The sequence below is a fragment of the Aulonocara stuartgranti genome (assembly GCF_965226115.1).
Source record: "Aulonocara stuartgranti genome assembly, chromosome: 17".
Lineage (NCBI taxonomy): Eukaryota > Metazoa > Chordata > Actinopteri > Cichliformes > Cichlidae > Aulonocara > Aulonocara stuartgranti.
Genome location: NC_138953.1, coordinates 14,213,589 through 14,229,701, shown reverse-complemented (window position 1 = coordinate 14,229,701; position 16,113 = coordinate 14,213,589). Strand labels below are relative to the sequence as shown.

The 16,113-nt window shown below is 39.5% G+C and overlaps 1 protein-coding gene across 3 annotated transcripts; it reads right to left on the bottom strand.

The window, feature by feature from the left end:
• Positions 1–5,335: 5,335 nt before the first annotated feature.
• Positions 5,336–15,552, bottom strand: LOC309691882 (uncharacterized protein). Of its 3 annotated transcripts, XM_082509910.1 has the most exons (4): positions 14,588–15,552; positions 10,740–10,793; positions 6,511–6,671; positions 5,336–6,326 (listed from the first exon to the last, which is right to left on the bottom strand). In XM_082509910.1, exons 1-4 carry the CDS (start codon positions 15,000–15,002, stop codon positions 6,315–6,317), a joined length of 642 nt encoding a protein of 213 aa, XP_082366036.1. In that variant the 5' UTR covers positions 15,003–15,552; the 3' UTR covers positions 5,336–6,314. The 3 variants fall into 3 exon arrangements, with proteins under 3 accessions (XP_082366036.1, XP_082366035.1, XP_082366037.1); XM_082509909.1 differs by having other exon boundaries at positions 5,336–6,671; XM_082509911.1 differs by lacking the exon at positions 5,336–6,326 and having other exon boundaries at positions 6,512–6,671; positions 14,604–15,552.
• Positions 15,553–16,113: the final 561 nt, after the last annotated feature.

Genomic DNA, 16,113 nt, shown 5'->3' with positions numbered 1-16,113 from the left:
CACTGAATTCCACATTCATACCAGCTGTATAGTGCACAAATGAAATGCAGAATCAGGGACAGTACCTACAACACAAAGGCAAAAAAAAAAACAAAAAAACAAAAAAACACACACATAAGCAAAACAATGACATGCTAGATGCATTTTATTTATTTATTTTAGCTATAACACTGGTCAGCAGATAACTTTTTATATGAGTATATAAGACATTAAGACATTCTTCCTGAACCAAGAGAGCTCCAGCTCCAGTAACATTTACATCAACCTCCAGTGGTGCTGTAAAATCTGTAGCTGAGAGCATTGGGGCAACAGAATAGAGCTTTTACACAGTGTGAAAAGACTATGCACACTTTGCTTCTCAAATCCAACCCTCTGGCTTTTTGTGGGACAATGTGAAAGAGCTATAGTGGTTATATTGCCATTTACTGGATATACTTTACCCCAATCAAATTGTTTGCCTTGACAGGTGATGGTAGTCTCCATAGCTCATATTTAAAAGGCTCTTGTAAACAGTAGACAATATATGCACATGAGAATTCAAGAAAGTATAGAGAACTACCACTTCATCAATGGATATGATGCAGCTTTAAGAAACTTTTTAACAAAAAGGGGAAAATGATTGGTGTGAGGAAGAAGCTACGTATATACAACAAACTCCAATAAATAACCAAAAAAAACAACAGATTTTCCATTAATTGTGGTGAATTGTTATTACATGGAATGAAATAAAAACCTAAATAAATATAAATAAAAATAAATAATCTAAATCAAAAGCTCTAATACAATAGTTGGTTACTTTTTTAAAGTATTCCACTGTCTGTCTTTGATTTTTTTGATTGATCAGATTTTCCCTTCTCCTTGCTTTGTACCACTTTGGTCACTTGGGGGCAGTTTTTTCCCCTTTTAGCCAGTAAAATACTATCCTGCAAACACTTCTCTTTTCTGTGCGCTCTGTGATTATTTGTATGGAGGTATCTATGGTTCAAACTATGTACATTTTTACAGTTACTACACTGTGGTGGGGTTGGGGGCTGGTGATGTTGTTGCATTCAGTAAATCCAAATGCCAACACATAAAGGTAGTAATTTCTGTCCACCTGTGGATCCAGAACACAACCTGCCATCTGTAGATTTGACCTTTTATGCTCAGTTTGCACCTTTTTACTCTTTGAATAGCTGCCAATTCAAATTTAGAAATGCTTCAAACCACTGTGATGAAGCTCATTCATGTACACTGTTCTTTACAAAGTTTGTAGAAATAAAAATTTTTCTGCTCACAATGGCCAAGTAATATAGGAACGTCTGTGACATTTTCACACTGTCAATAATTTAGTGTTGTTCTCTCCTTCACAGCAAACAATGAGTCGATGCTGTCGATGTGAAAAATGTCTTCGTCCTCACATGCAGGGGGGAAATGGACATTCTGTGCAGGCCGAAATGGATTAGGGCAGAACAACTGTCATTTCAGACACCACCTTGAGGTGGCTGTCGTTGTGAATAAGAGGTATATGAATAAAGCTAAATGGAATTGAGCTGAAAAGAAAATAAGGTACTGTGCAAATGTTCCACCAGACTTTTTGGACATTTTTAAGTGGTCTTGAGCAGTGGTTCAACAGGCTTCCTGAAGGTCTTTTTGTGGACTTTAGCTGCTTTTTCATTCACTATTAGTCGGGTCCTTGTACCTTATTATTTTTGTTTGTATGTTTGTTTGTTCTCTGCATCACTCAAGCATAAAAAGATACCTAACTTAAGTGATGGACCAGTGATGTGTCCACACATAACAGACAACTTAGAAAAGAACATTTTAAATTGTAGCTTTAAGCAATTTGTTAGCAGTGACCTGCTGCAAAAATAAACTTTTTGTTCTCATTTCTTTAGTTAAATGCCACCAATAACACAGACCGGCATAAAATAGTAATTTTGCACCAGCAACATGTTTCCAAAAGAGCTATGAACCAAAAACTTGGCATATATTTGGTTGGTGTGCAGGGTGTCACTGAGGAAACTGGAAAAGTGGAGGGCAAAAGAAAAAGCGGCAACCCTTAAAAATAATCTACAGCAGATGAACAGTATCAGAAGACATGTCCTTAAGCAATAGGGAAAAATCCGGAAAAGACCTGAGACAGGACCTGAGAAATGCTTTTGACAATTCAGCCAATCCATCTACAGTACTGTTCGTCAAAGCCTCACCAGAAGTGGTCTTAATGGAAGGATGGTTGAATATAAGAATCAGTCCATTATCTGTAAAAAAAAAAAAAAAAAAAAGAATGGTGGTGGCTCTGTCATTGTTTGGTGCTGCATTTTAGCCAGTGGTGTTGAAGAGCTTAATGGAGTTACGAATGCAGAAAAGTACCATCAGATTAGGATCCACCATGTATTGCCAACTAGAAAGGCTTCCCTTTTCAGTGTGACAGTGATTCAAAACACAGTGCCAATGAGGTACAAAACATGCCTGGATGGAATAATATACACTGTGAGTTGTGGACTGCTCTCCCCACAGCCCTGGACATAAGCATTAGTGAAGCAGTGTGGGATCACCTTGACAAAGAACAGAACAAACAAGCAGCCAATATCCAAAGTAGAGCTGTGAATTTCATTCAAAAAGCCCAGAGCACTGTTCTTGATGATGCCTTAAAGAAATTACAAGAAAGCTTACCTGAAAGAGTTCCTGTTGTGTTGAAGTATAAAGGTGGTCATACCAGATATTGACTTTCTAGGCCATTAGAATCTGACAAACTCTGGTTTTGCCAGTTATACTGTATTTCCATTCTTCTTTGCACATAAATTACTGCACCTATTTACCATTTTTATGGCAAAATTTAAACCACTGAGGGGTGACTCAAGAATTGTACAAGGTACTGCATACAAACTTTAGTCTTCTCTAAGGAAAGGGACACTAAAGGTAGCACATTCAGGGGTGCTGGTTGTGAGGTTGAAAGCACTTCACTGGGAAGTGGTACTAATGAAGCAAGGTGACAGCTCTTAAGACAAAGCCACTGAGGTGACAGGAGGTCCCACAGAGCAAGCTAGGGGGCAGTTTTTTGTAACAGAAGGTTACCTGAGCGGGCAGGGTGCCTGGCAGGCCTTGCTGCCCTTTCATTAGCTTGCGTGTCATCCAGTCTTTTAATGGGGGTGGCCCCTGACAACAGCTACACTCAGCAGCATTATGAGTACAAAGCTGGATTGTCCTCTGCACACATGAAGACTGTAATACTTCAAACTTAGAAGGTGCTTTGGGGTGATGAAAAATTCAGACCGGGGTAGTCTGTGATGTGTGAGCTGTCAAATCAGATCAAATAATTAGCTTCTTTTAGAAGAAGATTTTTTTTAATCTTGTCTAGCAATAAATGTGTGAATTTAAATAATACAATAAAGAGACACTGATTTTCTATCAGGTGTTTATTTATTTCAGGTATAACATGAGCAACAGAATATGTAGCAGCAATTAGCAGGCTGCTGATATAAGCAGCACGGTCAGCTGCTTATATAAACTCCACACGCATGTATATGTATGTAGATAGATAGATTGTGCAAGTTCCCCCACCTAAAATGATGACAGAGGTCAGTAATTTGCACCAGAGGTACACTTCAACTGTGAGAGACAGAATGTGAAAAAAAAAAAAATCCATGAATTCACATGGTAGGATTTGTAAAGAATTTATTCGTAAATCAGCCTGGAAAATAAGTATTTGGTCAATAACAAAAATACAACTCAATACTTTGTAACATAACCTTTGTTGGCAATAACAGAGGTCAAACGTTTACTATAGGTCTTTACCAGGTTTGCACACACAGTAGCTGGTATTTTGGCCCATTCCTCCATGCAGATCTTCTCGAGAGCAGTGATGTTTTGGGGCTGTCGCCGAGCAACACGGACTTTCAACTCCCGCCACAGATTTTCTATGGGGTTGAGGTCTGGAGACTGGCTAGGCCACTCCAGGACTTTCAAATGCTTCTTACGGAGCCACTCCTTTGTTGCCCAGGCGGTGTGTTTTGGATCATTGTCATGTTGGAAGACCCAGCCTCGTTTCATCTTCAAAGTTCTCACTGATGGAAGGAGGTTTTGGCTCAAAATCTCACGATACATGGCCCCATTCATTCTGTCCTTAACACGGATCAGTCGTCCTGTCCCCTTGGCAGACAAACAGCCCCATAGCATGATGTTTCCACCCCCATGCTTCACAGTAGGTATGGTGTTCTTGGGATGCAACTCAGTATTCTTCTTCCTCCAAACACGACGAGTTGAGTTTATACCAAAAAGTTCTACTTTGGTTTCATCTGACCACATGACATTCTCCCAATCCTCTGCTGTATCATCCATGTGCTCTCTGGCAAACTTCAGACGGGCCTGGACATGCACTGGCTTCAGCAGCGGAACACGTCTGGCACTGTGGGATTTGATTCCCTGCCGTTGTAGTGTGTTACTGATGGTGACCTTTGTTACTTTGGTCCCAGCTCTCTGCAGGTCATTCACCAGGTCCCCCCGTGTGGTTCTGGGATCTTTGCTCACCGTTCTCATGATCATTTTGACCCCACGGGATGAGATCTTGCGTGGAGCCCCAGATCGAGGGAGATTATCAGTGCTCTTGTATGTCTTCCATTTTCTGATGATTGCTCCCACAGTTGATTTTTTCACACCAAGCTGCTTGCCTATTGTAGATTCACTCTTCCCAGTCTGGTGCAGGTCTACAATACTTTTCCTGGTGTCCTTCGAAAGCTCTTTGGTCTTGGCCATGGCGGAGTTTGGAGTCTGATTGTTTGAGGCTGTGAACAGGTGTCTTTTATACAGATGATGAGTTCAAACAGGTGCCATTCATACAGGTAACGAGTGGGGGACAGAAAAGCTTCTTACAGAAGACGTTACAGGTCTGTGAGAGCCAGAGATTTTCCTTGTTTGAGGTGACCAAATACTTATTTTCCACCCTAATTTACAAATAAATTCTTTACAAATCCTACCATGTGAATTCATGGATTTTTCTTTCACATTCTGTCTCTCACAGTTGAAGTGTACCTCTGGTGCAAATTACTGACCTCTGTCATCATTTTAAGTGGGGGAACTTGCACAATCGGTGGCTGACTAAATACTTTTTTGCCCCACTGTATGAGTGCATGTATATGGATGTTCACTCATAATATGATACTTGTCTTTGTTATATAACAAAAAGATTTTTTTATTATCTTAAATATTAAATATTAAAGAAGCACAAAACCCAAAACAAATACTTTTACCAATGAGTATTTATTCAATGATCCGAAAGGAATACAGCGATTAACAGCATGGTAAAAAATGAAAGAGCATGGGTTTTTATTTGTTTGTTTGCTTTATTGCTTTTTTTTTGCAGACTGTTTTCCACTTTTACACTCACAGATCAGTGTGATTAACATATTTGAGGAACAAGACTCTTAAAAAAAAAAGTCTTGCAGATTGGGGAAGGGACAAACTAAGATCTTGTTGATGTGAACCAGACGCCTGTTCCTCGAACCTTTTATTCAAACCTATTATAAATGAGAGAGAAAATTGGAGTTCTAACATCAGTACTTTCAGGTAGAACAGACCCTTCAAAGATACTGTTTATAGTAGATCCATGTGTGCAGAGGATAAGGACCACATGCAAAGGAGAAATAAGCCCCATTATTTGTGTCTGTGAGCAGTGTCATCAGCAGCAGTATGTAGCCCTTAACAGTGAGGTAATAAAGGTAAATAAAGGCTTTGACAAAAGCCATTCCATGTGACATGTAACCAATAATGACATTAAAAGCAATGCACATTTTTTGAGAGTTGACAGCAGGTATAATCAGAGCTCTTGAAGGTGACTTAGCACTTGTTTCCTCTTACATCAAGCTAATACCATGAAACTACCAAATGATTTTATTTAATCTTTAGGGATAGACTTGCCTTTGGTAATTACAGTATCATCATATAGAAAGAGATACAAATTTATATAGATTATGCAAAACCTCATCTCGCAGCCTCAGCGAAAATGACAAAAGTGTTAATCTAACTGTTCTCATGAGGGTGAAGTTTTTCACTTTGCTATCAGAAATGTTACAATAAGCACTGACCACCATGTGTTGTATATCTAGAGCGATTAAATATTGTTTGCATTGGTGTTTTCATTTTAAATGGATGAGGGGTAACTTAGAGAAATAAAAGGGTTGGCACGATGAGGACTAAGCATGAAAAAATAACAGTTGTCTCTCCGGCTGCTTGTCCAAACAAGCTGTAGCTGCCCTCATCTGTCATTTCAGCCAAAAAGAATCAAGTCACATACAAACATCAGCATCTCATGCCTCCAAGTACCTTCTGGCCCAACATTACACAGCCACCTGCAGGTGAAGAAACAGTGGATAAAGCTTCCATTTGTGTCAGACTTGTAAATCCACTTTAACACAAAAAGCAAGCAAAGATGCTGCTTGATTTCTCTCAGTGAAGATCAGAAGGTTGCAGTTAAGTCCCAGAGGGAGTGTTTGGAGGTTGCTGCTGTAGTGTCTCATCTATGGTGACCACTACCTCCTCCTGTCTGTTGGAGCTCAGATGGTTGGTGTGGTTCAGGGATATGTAGCTCATTTCCACCAGCGGGGGCCTCTCACTCATCTCATTCATGGTGTTGGTGATTGAGTTAACCTCGGTCTTGTTGCGGTTGGCAGCACGGCGAGAGCCAAACACCCAGTCTGAAATAGAGACAGTCATAGTGTTGCTTTGATAGGCATCAGTTCAAAGCAGATACCTGTACTACAAGGAAGGATTAGGGATCTTACTGATCTAACTTCAGGTAATATTTTCAGCATTTTTCAAATTGGCTCACTTGTACTTGTTAGTACGTCATACTGTCACTTAGGCTACTGACCTAACATTCCCCGAAGAAGATAATGTTCACATGCAAAACCACCGCCTACTGAACAATCCCTTCAATCACCACTATTCCTGGAAGATCCATGAATTAATTGAGCACACAGTAAGAGAATCTAAAAAATATACCCAGTTCCCGAATATAATCTCTTTGCAAGCCAAAAAAAAGCTCAGAATTGCAATTAACTAAATACAAATAAAAGATAAATACTCAGTTAAAAAATGTATACTAACCTTTCAATATAAACATATTCTCTGTTTTTTTCTTTGTTTGTTTTAATAAACCTCTTATGTCTGGCAGTTTTAGCAAGCAGAATCATGGTCTTAATGGCCTGCTGTGGCATACACATTTGCTTTGCCAAGAGGAGGTCTATAGGCTCTCTACAGGCTTCTCTTCTAAGTCTTTTCCCTTTTCTCTTTCTTTTATTATTCACATTAGTATCTGTGGCGTCATACAAGGTTGGAGCAAATGGGGAGAAGTGACAGGTTAGAAAAAGAAAGGGGAGGCAAAAAAGAGAAGGAATAAGAGGAAAAGATAAAGAAAAGGGACAGAAAGAGGTGGGACCTCAAGAGAGTCGTGTAAAAACAAGCTCAACGAAGTGAAGCAACGCTGTGAAGAAGAGCAGACCAAAATTCCCCTACAATGATGTGAGAGATGGAAGTTAATATTGCTAAAGGTGGTTCTACAAGCCACAGATGCATCGGGTATACTTTATATCAATGGTTGTTTTTTACAGACCCTTACACAAACTTTCTTGGATGTAATTAGAATATATTAATCAACATAATATCATAATAATTTTCCTAAGCTAAGTGTTAAATAATTCCCACTCTTATGCCTAACCACCTACCATTCCTTAAGTCCTTTACCCTTCAAGGTGAGTTTATTCAATCTGACACTTCAATGTTAACAATAAAAACTCACAAGGTCTTTCATTTTCATTTTTTAGGTAGTTTATTTCCTCGACCCATCCCCAAATTCCAACCTCAAATTGCTATCCCCTCCCCACGGCTTGCTGTATGTCATCCCACTTAAATAATCCTGGAAATACAGCTGTGTTTATTATTGTAATTTCAAAACCCAATTTCAGGAATTTCACAGGAAGAGGTGTGAAACTTGAACTCTCCATGTAAGTGAAGCTAATAAGCACTTTTCATGCCATGGTTAGTTTATGATAAACCATCACAGATGATGCTTTGTGGAAGGGAAGCATAAACTGCAGACCCATACATTCTGCAACGGGGCAAAAACAAGCATGCTGAGCATTTATAATGTGCACTGAACAAGGCTGTAAACTTCATCTAACAAAAAGTCGTGATGGGTTCAGCCTCTGTAATTCCATTAGAGGCAAAGCACCATAAAATTGTTTCTGGGGGTAGATGTCTACTGCACAGCAGCCCCATCATGTGTGGTGGAGCCTTTTTGAATTGGAACCCATCAATCATTGTTCTGTCAGATTAGGATCTGAGATTATAGCTGACAGTCGTGAGTGTGAGGAACAGAAAGAAGGCAGGGCGGGATTCCTCAGACCCATAGATTCCCCTGTTAAATCATGCATTTCAGACTCTGCTGCAAAGTGACAGAGAAAAACTGAAAGTGAGCCAACAGCATGCTACACTAAAAATTCACATTTAGATTCATCTGATCTGATCATCAATAAATTCTAAGCCTATTTTTGAACTGATGCAGTTTAGGTGTTATTTGGAAGCCCTGCATTTTTAGCAGCCAGCAGGGTAGCTGTGGACCAGGTGGTAGAGTGGGTCATCTACCAATCAGGTCAGTGGATCTATCCCCAGCTCCTCCTATTCATATGTCAAAGAATTTGCACAAATGATACTGAAACCTCCATCCTGCATCCATCGCAATATGTGGTTAGATAAAAGTGTTTTAGCATGATATACATCATCACTTTAAATCCCAGCTGAGCAGAGATGTGGAACTGTAGAAAGGAGACTTCAGAGTGTCATGAACCTGAGAAGAGGAATACAGATACTGTAAAGTATGTTTCTTTGAGTCAAATCTCGACTGATGGAGCTCTAGAGACAAGTTTTATCACAGGAGAGGAAATATTTATTTCATATTTTTAAGACATTTCCCTCTCTTTATTGAGTTGTCGTGTTCAAGCTTGTGAATCAAGTTGTGTGAGACTTGTAGAAAAAAAAAAGACCTTTTGGCCTTGTAAATATTATCTTGATTATATATTGAAATTCAACAAGACCTTTACTATTTTGATGCATTTTCCATTAAAAAGTCTTTTATTGGAAAACTTTTATTTAATGGGTTACTTTTGTTTGTAATTTGAAAATGCAAATTTAACCCATCATACTATGTACTATTAACTGCTGAAATGTCAGACAACTAAAACCTGACAAAGTAAGTGAAATGTATTTGAATTCTCAAAAGTGAACCAGAGACGGTATAAAATATGGACGTAGCTTCCAGGTCAGAAAAATAAAGTCACAAGCAGGAGTGCTTTAAACCTTCATTTTATCCTAAAACCACCACATGGTGAATTTTGGGGCATTCTGAATAAAACATTAAATATGTTTTATAAATCTTGGTCATACCATGGAGAAATATCTGTAGCTCATTGACTAACCTGGTATCAATCACAAGTCACTAGTCAGTAAGAATGTGACTTCACAATCAAAATTTGTGTGCAGCATGTCTTTAAGCAAAGATTGAATAAAAACCCATAGTGTACACTACAGCTCATAGCATAACAGCAAATATTTGAACACTTCAGAAAAGAGTCTGTCAGCTTGACTAAGATTTTAGTGTAGTCATTAAACTAAGGATTAAATCTTTTTCATAGTGAGTAATCCAAACCCCACAGCATCTTAAATGTTCTCTTGATTAAATTCTAGTGTGTTTTTGTAGGCTTCTTAATGCTTATCTTATATGATGGTGTTTATCTCTGCTCATGACCCTCAATATGCACTTTTTTTGAGAGCAATTTAACGCTCATCCTAAATGTTCCCGTTAAATTTGAATTTTCAATTCAATTTTTCAATTCAATTCCTGAATTGTTTTTATGCTCTGTAGCTGTTTTTATGTTCTTTAGCTAGCCACCAGGTAGCACACATTTTATATTAGCTAGCCCAATATCACTAACCCACCATTTTTTATTTTTTTTGGTGCTGGTGTGCTTGCTAGCACCAAAAGATGTCATATTAAAAAAAGTAAGACTGATGCACAACGACGAGTTTTTAACAAGAGATTGACAGCTAAGTACTTATTTACTGAAGTCAGGGGTAAAGCCATGTGCTTAATGAAGAACACATTTAACAATTTACAATTTGAAACACCATTCTGAAACTAAATACGCAGAGTAATACATGAACTTTACCGATGGAGAGCAGGTATCACTGCCTCTGCTAGCTACAAAAGCATAAAAGACTCTTCTTCTTTTTTTTTACCAAGCTGGACTCTACCATACTAATATGAAAAAGCATTTAAAATGTGCGCTTCTCCAGGCAAATTTGCAAATCTGGAGCTTTAGTTAAAAAAAAAAGAGAACAAATTTGACATTCCTCCTTGACTCTGGACAAGAGCTGTGCTGTCCGTGGAACAGGTAATTGCATGCTATGATGGGCTTGATGTGAAATGGGACAAATTTGAGAGCATCTGTGAGGCTTTGTAGTCTTTTTAACCTTCCTGTGGTGAGAAGGAAAATGTCTGCACAACACAGATTCTCCACATTTACACCTCAGCAAAATACCCAGGAGGCCAAACACTCTGTTTGTGTTAGTGCACGTGTGTCAGTTTGAATGTTCATGTGAAAGTGAACAGTTCAGGTGAGGTGAAGGAGACAGAGAGGAGGGGCAGCGTGTCTCTGTGGCAAATCTAAGTGCTGCAGCGTGTGACCCATGTGGACATTTTTTTTTACCTGGTTCACTGGTGTCTGTACCGTCACCTTCCCCAACAATCGACCTGCCTCCACCTGCAAACAGTGAGCAACAGAACAAATGTGTAAGATTTGGCGCACACTACCTTCTGAGTGTTATGAAATGATAAAGACAGAAATCATATGAACACAACAGGTATAATAAAAGGTAATGAAAACACACCAACATGGCCACTGTGGTGCTGAAGACCAGTACAGTTCTGCTGTACTACTGAGTATAATTCGTGACACTTAAAATGCATACAAAGGATGCAAAGAAAAAAGTGATAAATGTTGAATAATACCTGTTTTATTTGTGATGGGAAATACCAGAACAAAAAGTACATAAAAATAGTAATATATGGTGATGCATGTTTTGTGTTGTGACAAAAGAAAGTGATAGCTATAGTGTATAGATATGAATTTAATATACATTTGCAAACTATTTTCCTTACAGCAAGACAAATTATCACAAGAAAAGAGTAGTTGTGCTCATTTTTCTAGAAGAAATATTACCATATTAATGAAAGAAATTAAGCATACACGCTTAACCCAAAAGTCAAAGGTTTTCGATACATATTATTGTTAATATTATAATTATGTTAGCATTCAGATTATGAAAGAAATAATATCCAGATTATATCATAAATAATTTTTATATGCTGTTTTTAAATTATGACTTCATTAGTTAATGGAAATAAAGCTACCCAAACTATCTGGCCCTAGGAACTGTACACAGACATTAAATCATGAATTAACTGTGATTATTCAGATTTTTTTGGAAGCTGAGTTCAGCTTCACTAGCCATACATACCCAGGCCAATATATATATATATATATATATATATATATATATATATATATATATATATATATATATATATATATATATCCAGAAATCCTACCAGTGGCTAGACAAAGCTGGACTGAAAAGACAGCACAGAGGCACTAATCATGGCAGCACAAGAACAAGCTCTGAGCACAAGATCCATAGAGGCTGGGGTCTATCACACCAGGCAAGACTCCAGGTGCAGGCTGTGTAAAGATGCCCCAGAGACAATCCAGCACATAACAGCAGGGTGCAAGATGCTAGCAGGCAAGGCATACATGGAACGCCATAACCAAGTGGCCGGCATAGTGTACAGGAACATCTGTGCCGAGTATAACCTGGAAGTCCCGAGGTCAAAATGGGAGATGCCCCCAAGGGTGGTGGAGAATGACCGAGCTAAGATCCTGTGGGACTTCCAGATACAGACGGACAAAATGGTGGTGGCTAACCAACCGGACATAGTGGTGGTAGACAAACAGAAGAAGACGGCCGTAGTGATCGATGTAGCGGTTCCGAATGACAGCAATATCAGGAAGAAGGAACACGAGAAGCTGGAGAAATACCAAGGGCTCAGAGAAGAGCTCGAGAGGATGTGGAGGGTGAAGGTAACGGTGGTCCCCGTGGTAATCGGAGCACTAGGTGCGGTGACTCCCAAGCTAGGCGAGTGGCTCCAGCAGATCCCGGGAATAACATCGGAGATCTCTGTCCAGAAGAGCGCAGTCCTGGGAACAGCTAAGATACTGCGCAGGACCCTCAAGCTCCCAGGCCTCTGGTAGAGGACCCGAGCTTGAAGGATAAACCGCCCGCAGGGGCGTGCTGGGTGTTCATATATATATATATATATATATATATATATATATATATATATATATATATATATATATATATATACACACACACACTTGTGTGTGCGTGTGTGTGTGTTTTATACTCCCCTTAGGGCCCCCTATTGCTGCTTGATTAATATCCTCCTCTGTCCTGATCACTTAGTTACTAAGTGCATTTTTCTTTAAACAATTTAATGGAAGAAGCTGACTATCAGATCAAGACAGCACTGAGTGTCTGTGCCCTAAAAATAGACTCATTGTTTCATTCTTTCATATATTATGTATCAGTCACAGGAAGCTCCTCAAAAATAGAAAAAAAAAAACAAAAACACAGCAGCTTTGAGTTGTCAGACAGTGGTTTGTCCTCCACAAGGTCAATGGCTAGGAGAGCAGAGCTACTGTACATCTGCATTACAATCATTTAGGATTTTTTTGTTTTTGGGGGGTTGGTGTGTGTGTGTGTGTGTGTGTGTGTGTGTGTGTGTGTGTGTGTGTGTGTGTGTGTGTGTCGGGGGGTGCTCTCACTAAAGCTCCTGTAGATATTCCTTTAATAAACAATGTTACTTTTGCTATTTCAGGTAGTCCCCAAGTCACTTCCTTCATGCATTCCTTAAGATATTTTGATTCTTCTGCGCTGCTGTGTCACTTTCAAGCAGCAGTTCTTCTAGAATAAGGAAAAGTGACTCTCAAAGGGGGCTCAAGGGACAGTCCTTTAAGGCTTCTAGTGGTCTTACTGACATTTAGAGATAATTTAGTCTCACTTATTTATTTATTTACTTATTTATTTTTACAAATTCATGTAGGGGAGACCGGGGATAGTTGTAACGTGGGTCAGTTGTAACACTTCCAATTTCTCCAATCAGGGCTAAGTTTCAAATGATGTGACTCATCCTGTGTATGCCCAACTCAGTTCTGCTATCACATGTGAAAAATCAGCACATTTCGTCAAACACAGACAATTTAACACGAAAAAAAGTAATTTGTATGCCAAAAAGTAAGTTTTTCTACTTTATTTCAATTTCTAATAGCATTATCTGCTTTGCAGCTAAACTCATCAAACTCAAATTATGTTATTTGTATGTCTATGGGGATATAGTCTGTGTAAGTCTTTAGTGCTAGTGTTTTAGCCGTTGGCTGTAATGTTAGCTAGTTCATGGCTATAGGAGTCTGGGTCAGTTGTAACAATAATGCAGATGTTACCACACTATTACTTTAACTTATATTAAACAAGTTGGGGCAACGACATCAGCAGAGAGAGGTTCACTGGTCGCATTTGTATATGCGGTTAATGCCATTGGCAACACAATTACTTCACTGTTTGTGTTCCCACACATACATTATGCAGACCTCTGTGTCAGAGATGGACCAGTAGGAAGTACTGGTAGTGGAAATAAATCAGGATGGATGCAAGAAACAGATTTCCTCATCTTTCTGAAGCACTCTGCAAACCTCACCAAGGTAAGCCATGATAAAAAGTAATGGAATTGCGATGCTGGTGAACAACTACATTTTTTCAGCTTCATTGTTATGTTCAAAATTGGTGCAAGAGTTGTAGGTTATAATGCCCACTGAGCCAATGGGACCAAACTCAAGGAAGACCAACCAAAATTAATGAAATATTCAGTTTCAGAAAATTTTATAATTTGTCTTTTTTGGGGGGTTGGAATATGTTCAAAGTTAGATTTCTGCATTCTGTCACACACACACACACACACACACACACACACACACACACACACACACACAGCTACATAAATGGATGTAAGTGCATTCATGTGTTGAATAAACAAAGATTACATGTTAATGTTTTGTCAGTACCCTTATTTCATTGTGTTACATTTCACCCCAGGATATGTTACAACTAACCCAGACTATGGGGTTAATTGTAACATTTCACTCTTTGTGTTTGAGGCCATACCATGCAATGGGTAATTGTGCTGCAGAGAAAATAGCTGCACTATTTAATAGCAGAGACATGTAAATACTTTGCATTACATTTTGAATCCACTACCTTAAAAGAGCTCCAATTTACAGACAGAAATGTGAAAAATGTTACAACTATTCCCGGTCTCCCCTAATGATATTACACATGAACGTTTTTACCACCTTTCCATGCTTTACGCTCTTTATAGTAAACCCATTGGCACTGAATGTACACTCAACACACACATATAAGCACAGTAGGTGCCACATACCGACGAAGTCATTCACCACATCTTTGACCAGGTGTCCAACTATCGCATACGCCACTGCCACTACTACCAGCGCTGCCATGACCAGATAGAGCACCGCTTTGGGAAGAGGCATGGGATCTCTCTCCGGTGTCCGATAGTCCGTGTACAGCAGGTCACTCTCCGAGTACGAGTACTGAAAGACGTGCTCCATGCCCGAGGTATGGTTGGAGTCGATAGGGGGATTACTCGCGCTCATGGCGCCGTCCGGCTGCAAGGATGTCACCACAGTGGTCGTCACAGCCTCCGCCTTGTCGATGTTGACCATCGACAAAGCGGAGGCTGTAGTTTTATTCATCAAAGGCAATATCTGAGACAGAAAGTAGCTCCAGTCCTTTATGGCACTCGTATTGCATGAAAACATCGTTTCCACCGTCATACCACACCACAAGAGGGTCACCAAGGCGCAAAAAATCCACTGAACACGGACCGATCCAGTTTCCCTTTAAAGTAACGTTTGTATATATATTTTTTTAATTCCAACAGGTACCCTCAGATGCCAAAGTCTCACTCCGACAGTAGCTCATCGGTGCCTTTGAAAACTTGCCCCGCTCTCAATGATGAAAGGCAAAACGCGTCACCGTAGCCTTACCGCGCGGCTATTACGCACGAAAGAAGGAATTTAGTGCATTCGATCTTTGGTTTGTTTGCTAAAGTAAAACAAAAAGAGTGCAGTAGCAGAGCGCACCAGCCTGCAGAGTCATCGTCAAGTAAAGGAACAGAGAGTGTCCGCAGTCAGCAATCCACGTCCCTGTGCCTCTCACGTGCGCAGATGGTGACAGTTACACACTAAAAGCCCGTCCTGCACCTGCGTTATGTACGGCAAGGACGACTGCACGGTGCCAGCAGGACACTTCTTCACCTCTCTCGGATCTGAAATAAACAGTAGCCCTACGGCTGGTGTCAGAGCACTTGTCCGTTCTTCCTCCAGACTCCGGATGGAGCGATTCTCTACAGAAGCCACAACTAGAAGTAAGTTCATACCAGTTTCCTTATTCTTCCTCAATCTGGCGTTTCAGATCTTTGTTCACTACTAGGTTTAACTCAGTATTCAACAAATCCAGTGATAACTGCTGATGTTAGTAAGATGTGAGAACTATTCCTTCATGTATTTCTTATTTCAGAAAGAAGAAAAGGGGCTTGTATAGCCCCTGGGCAAGTGGATGATTAACTATCATTGTACCGGTATTACCATTCACGGTAGATAGCAACCAGAAACAATAAACATGGTCTATCTTTGCTTTGAGGATGAAGGATTTGTTGTCAAATTAGTTTAAGTCATATTAATTTACATGAGATGGAAGTGGGAGACAGGAATTATGTTCACCATCTATATTTAGCTTGTTAGCATATTAATATTTACTGATTAAAGACAGGAGAGTTAGGGCAAATGAAAATATACTTGATCTGCTTATACCCTAAATGAAAGCATTTAACAATACTTCCGATTGATATGGGGTTGATTACAAGTCATTGTGATAGCAAAATGC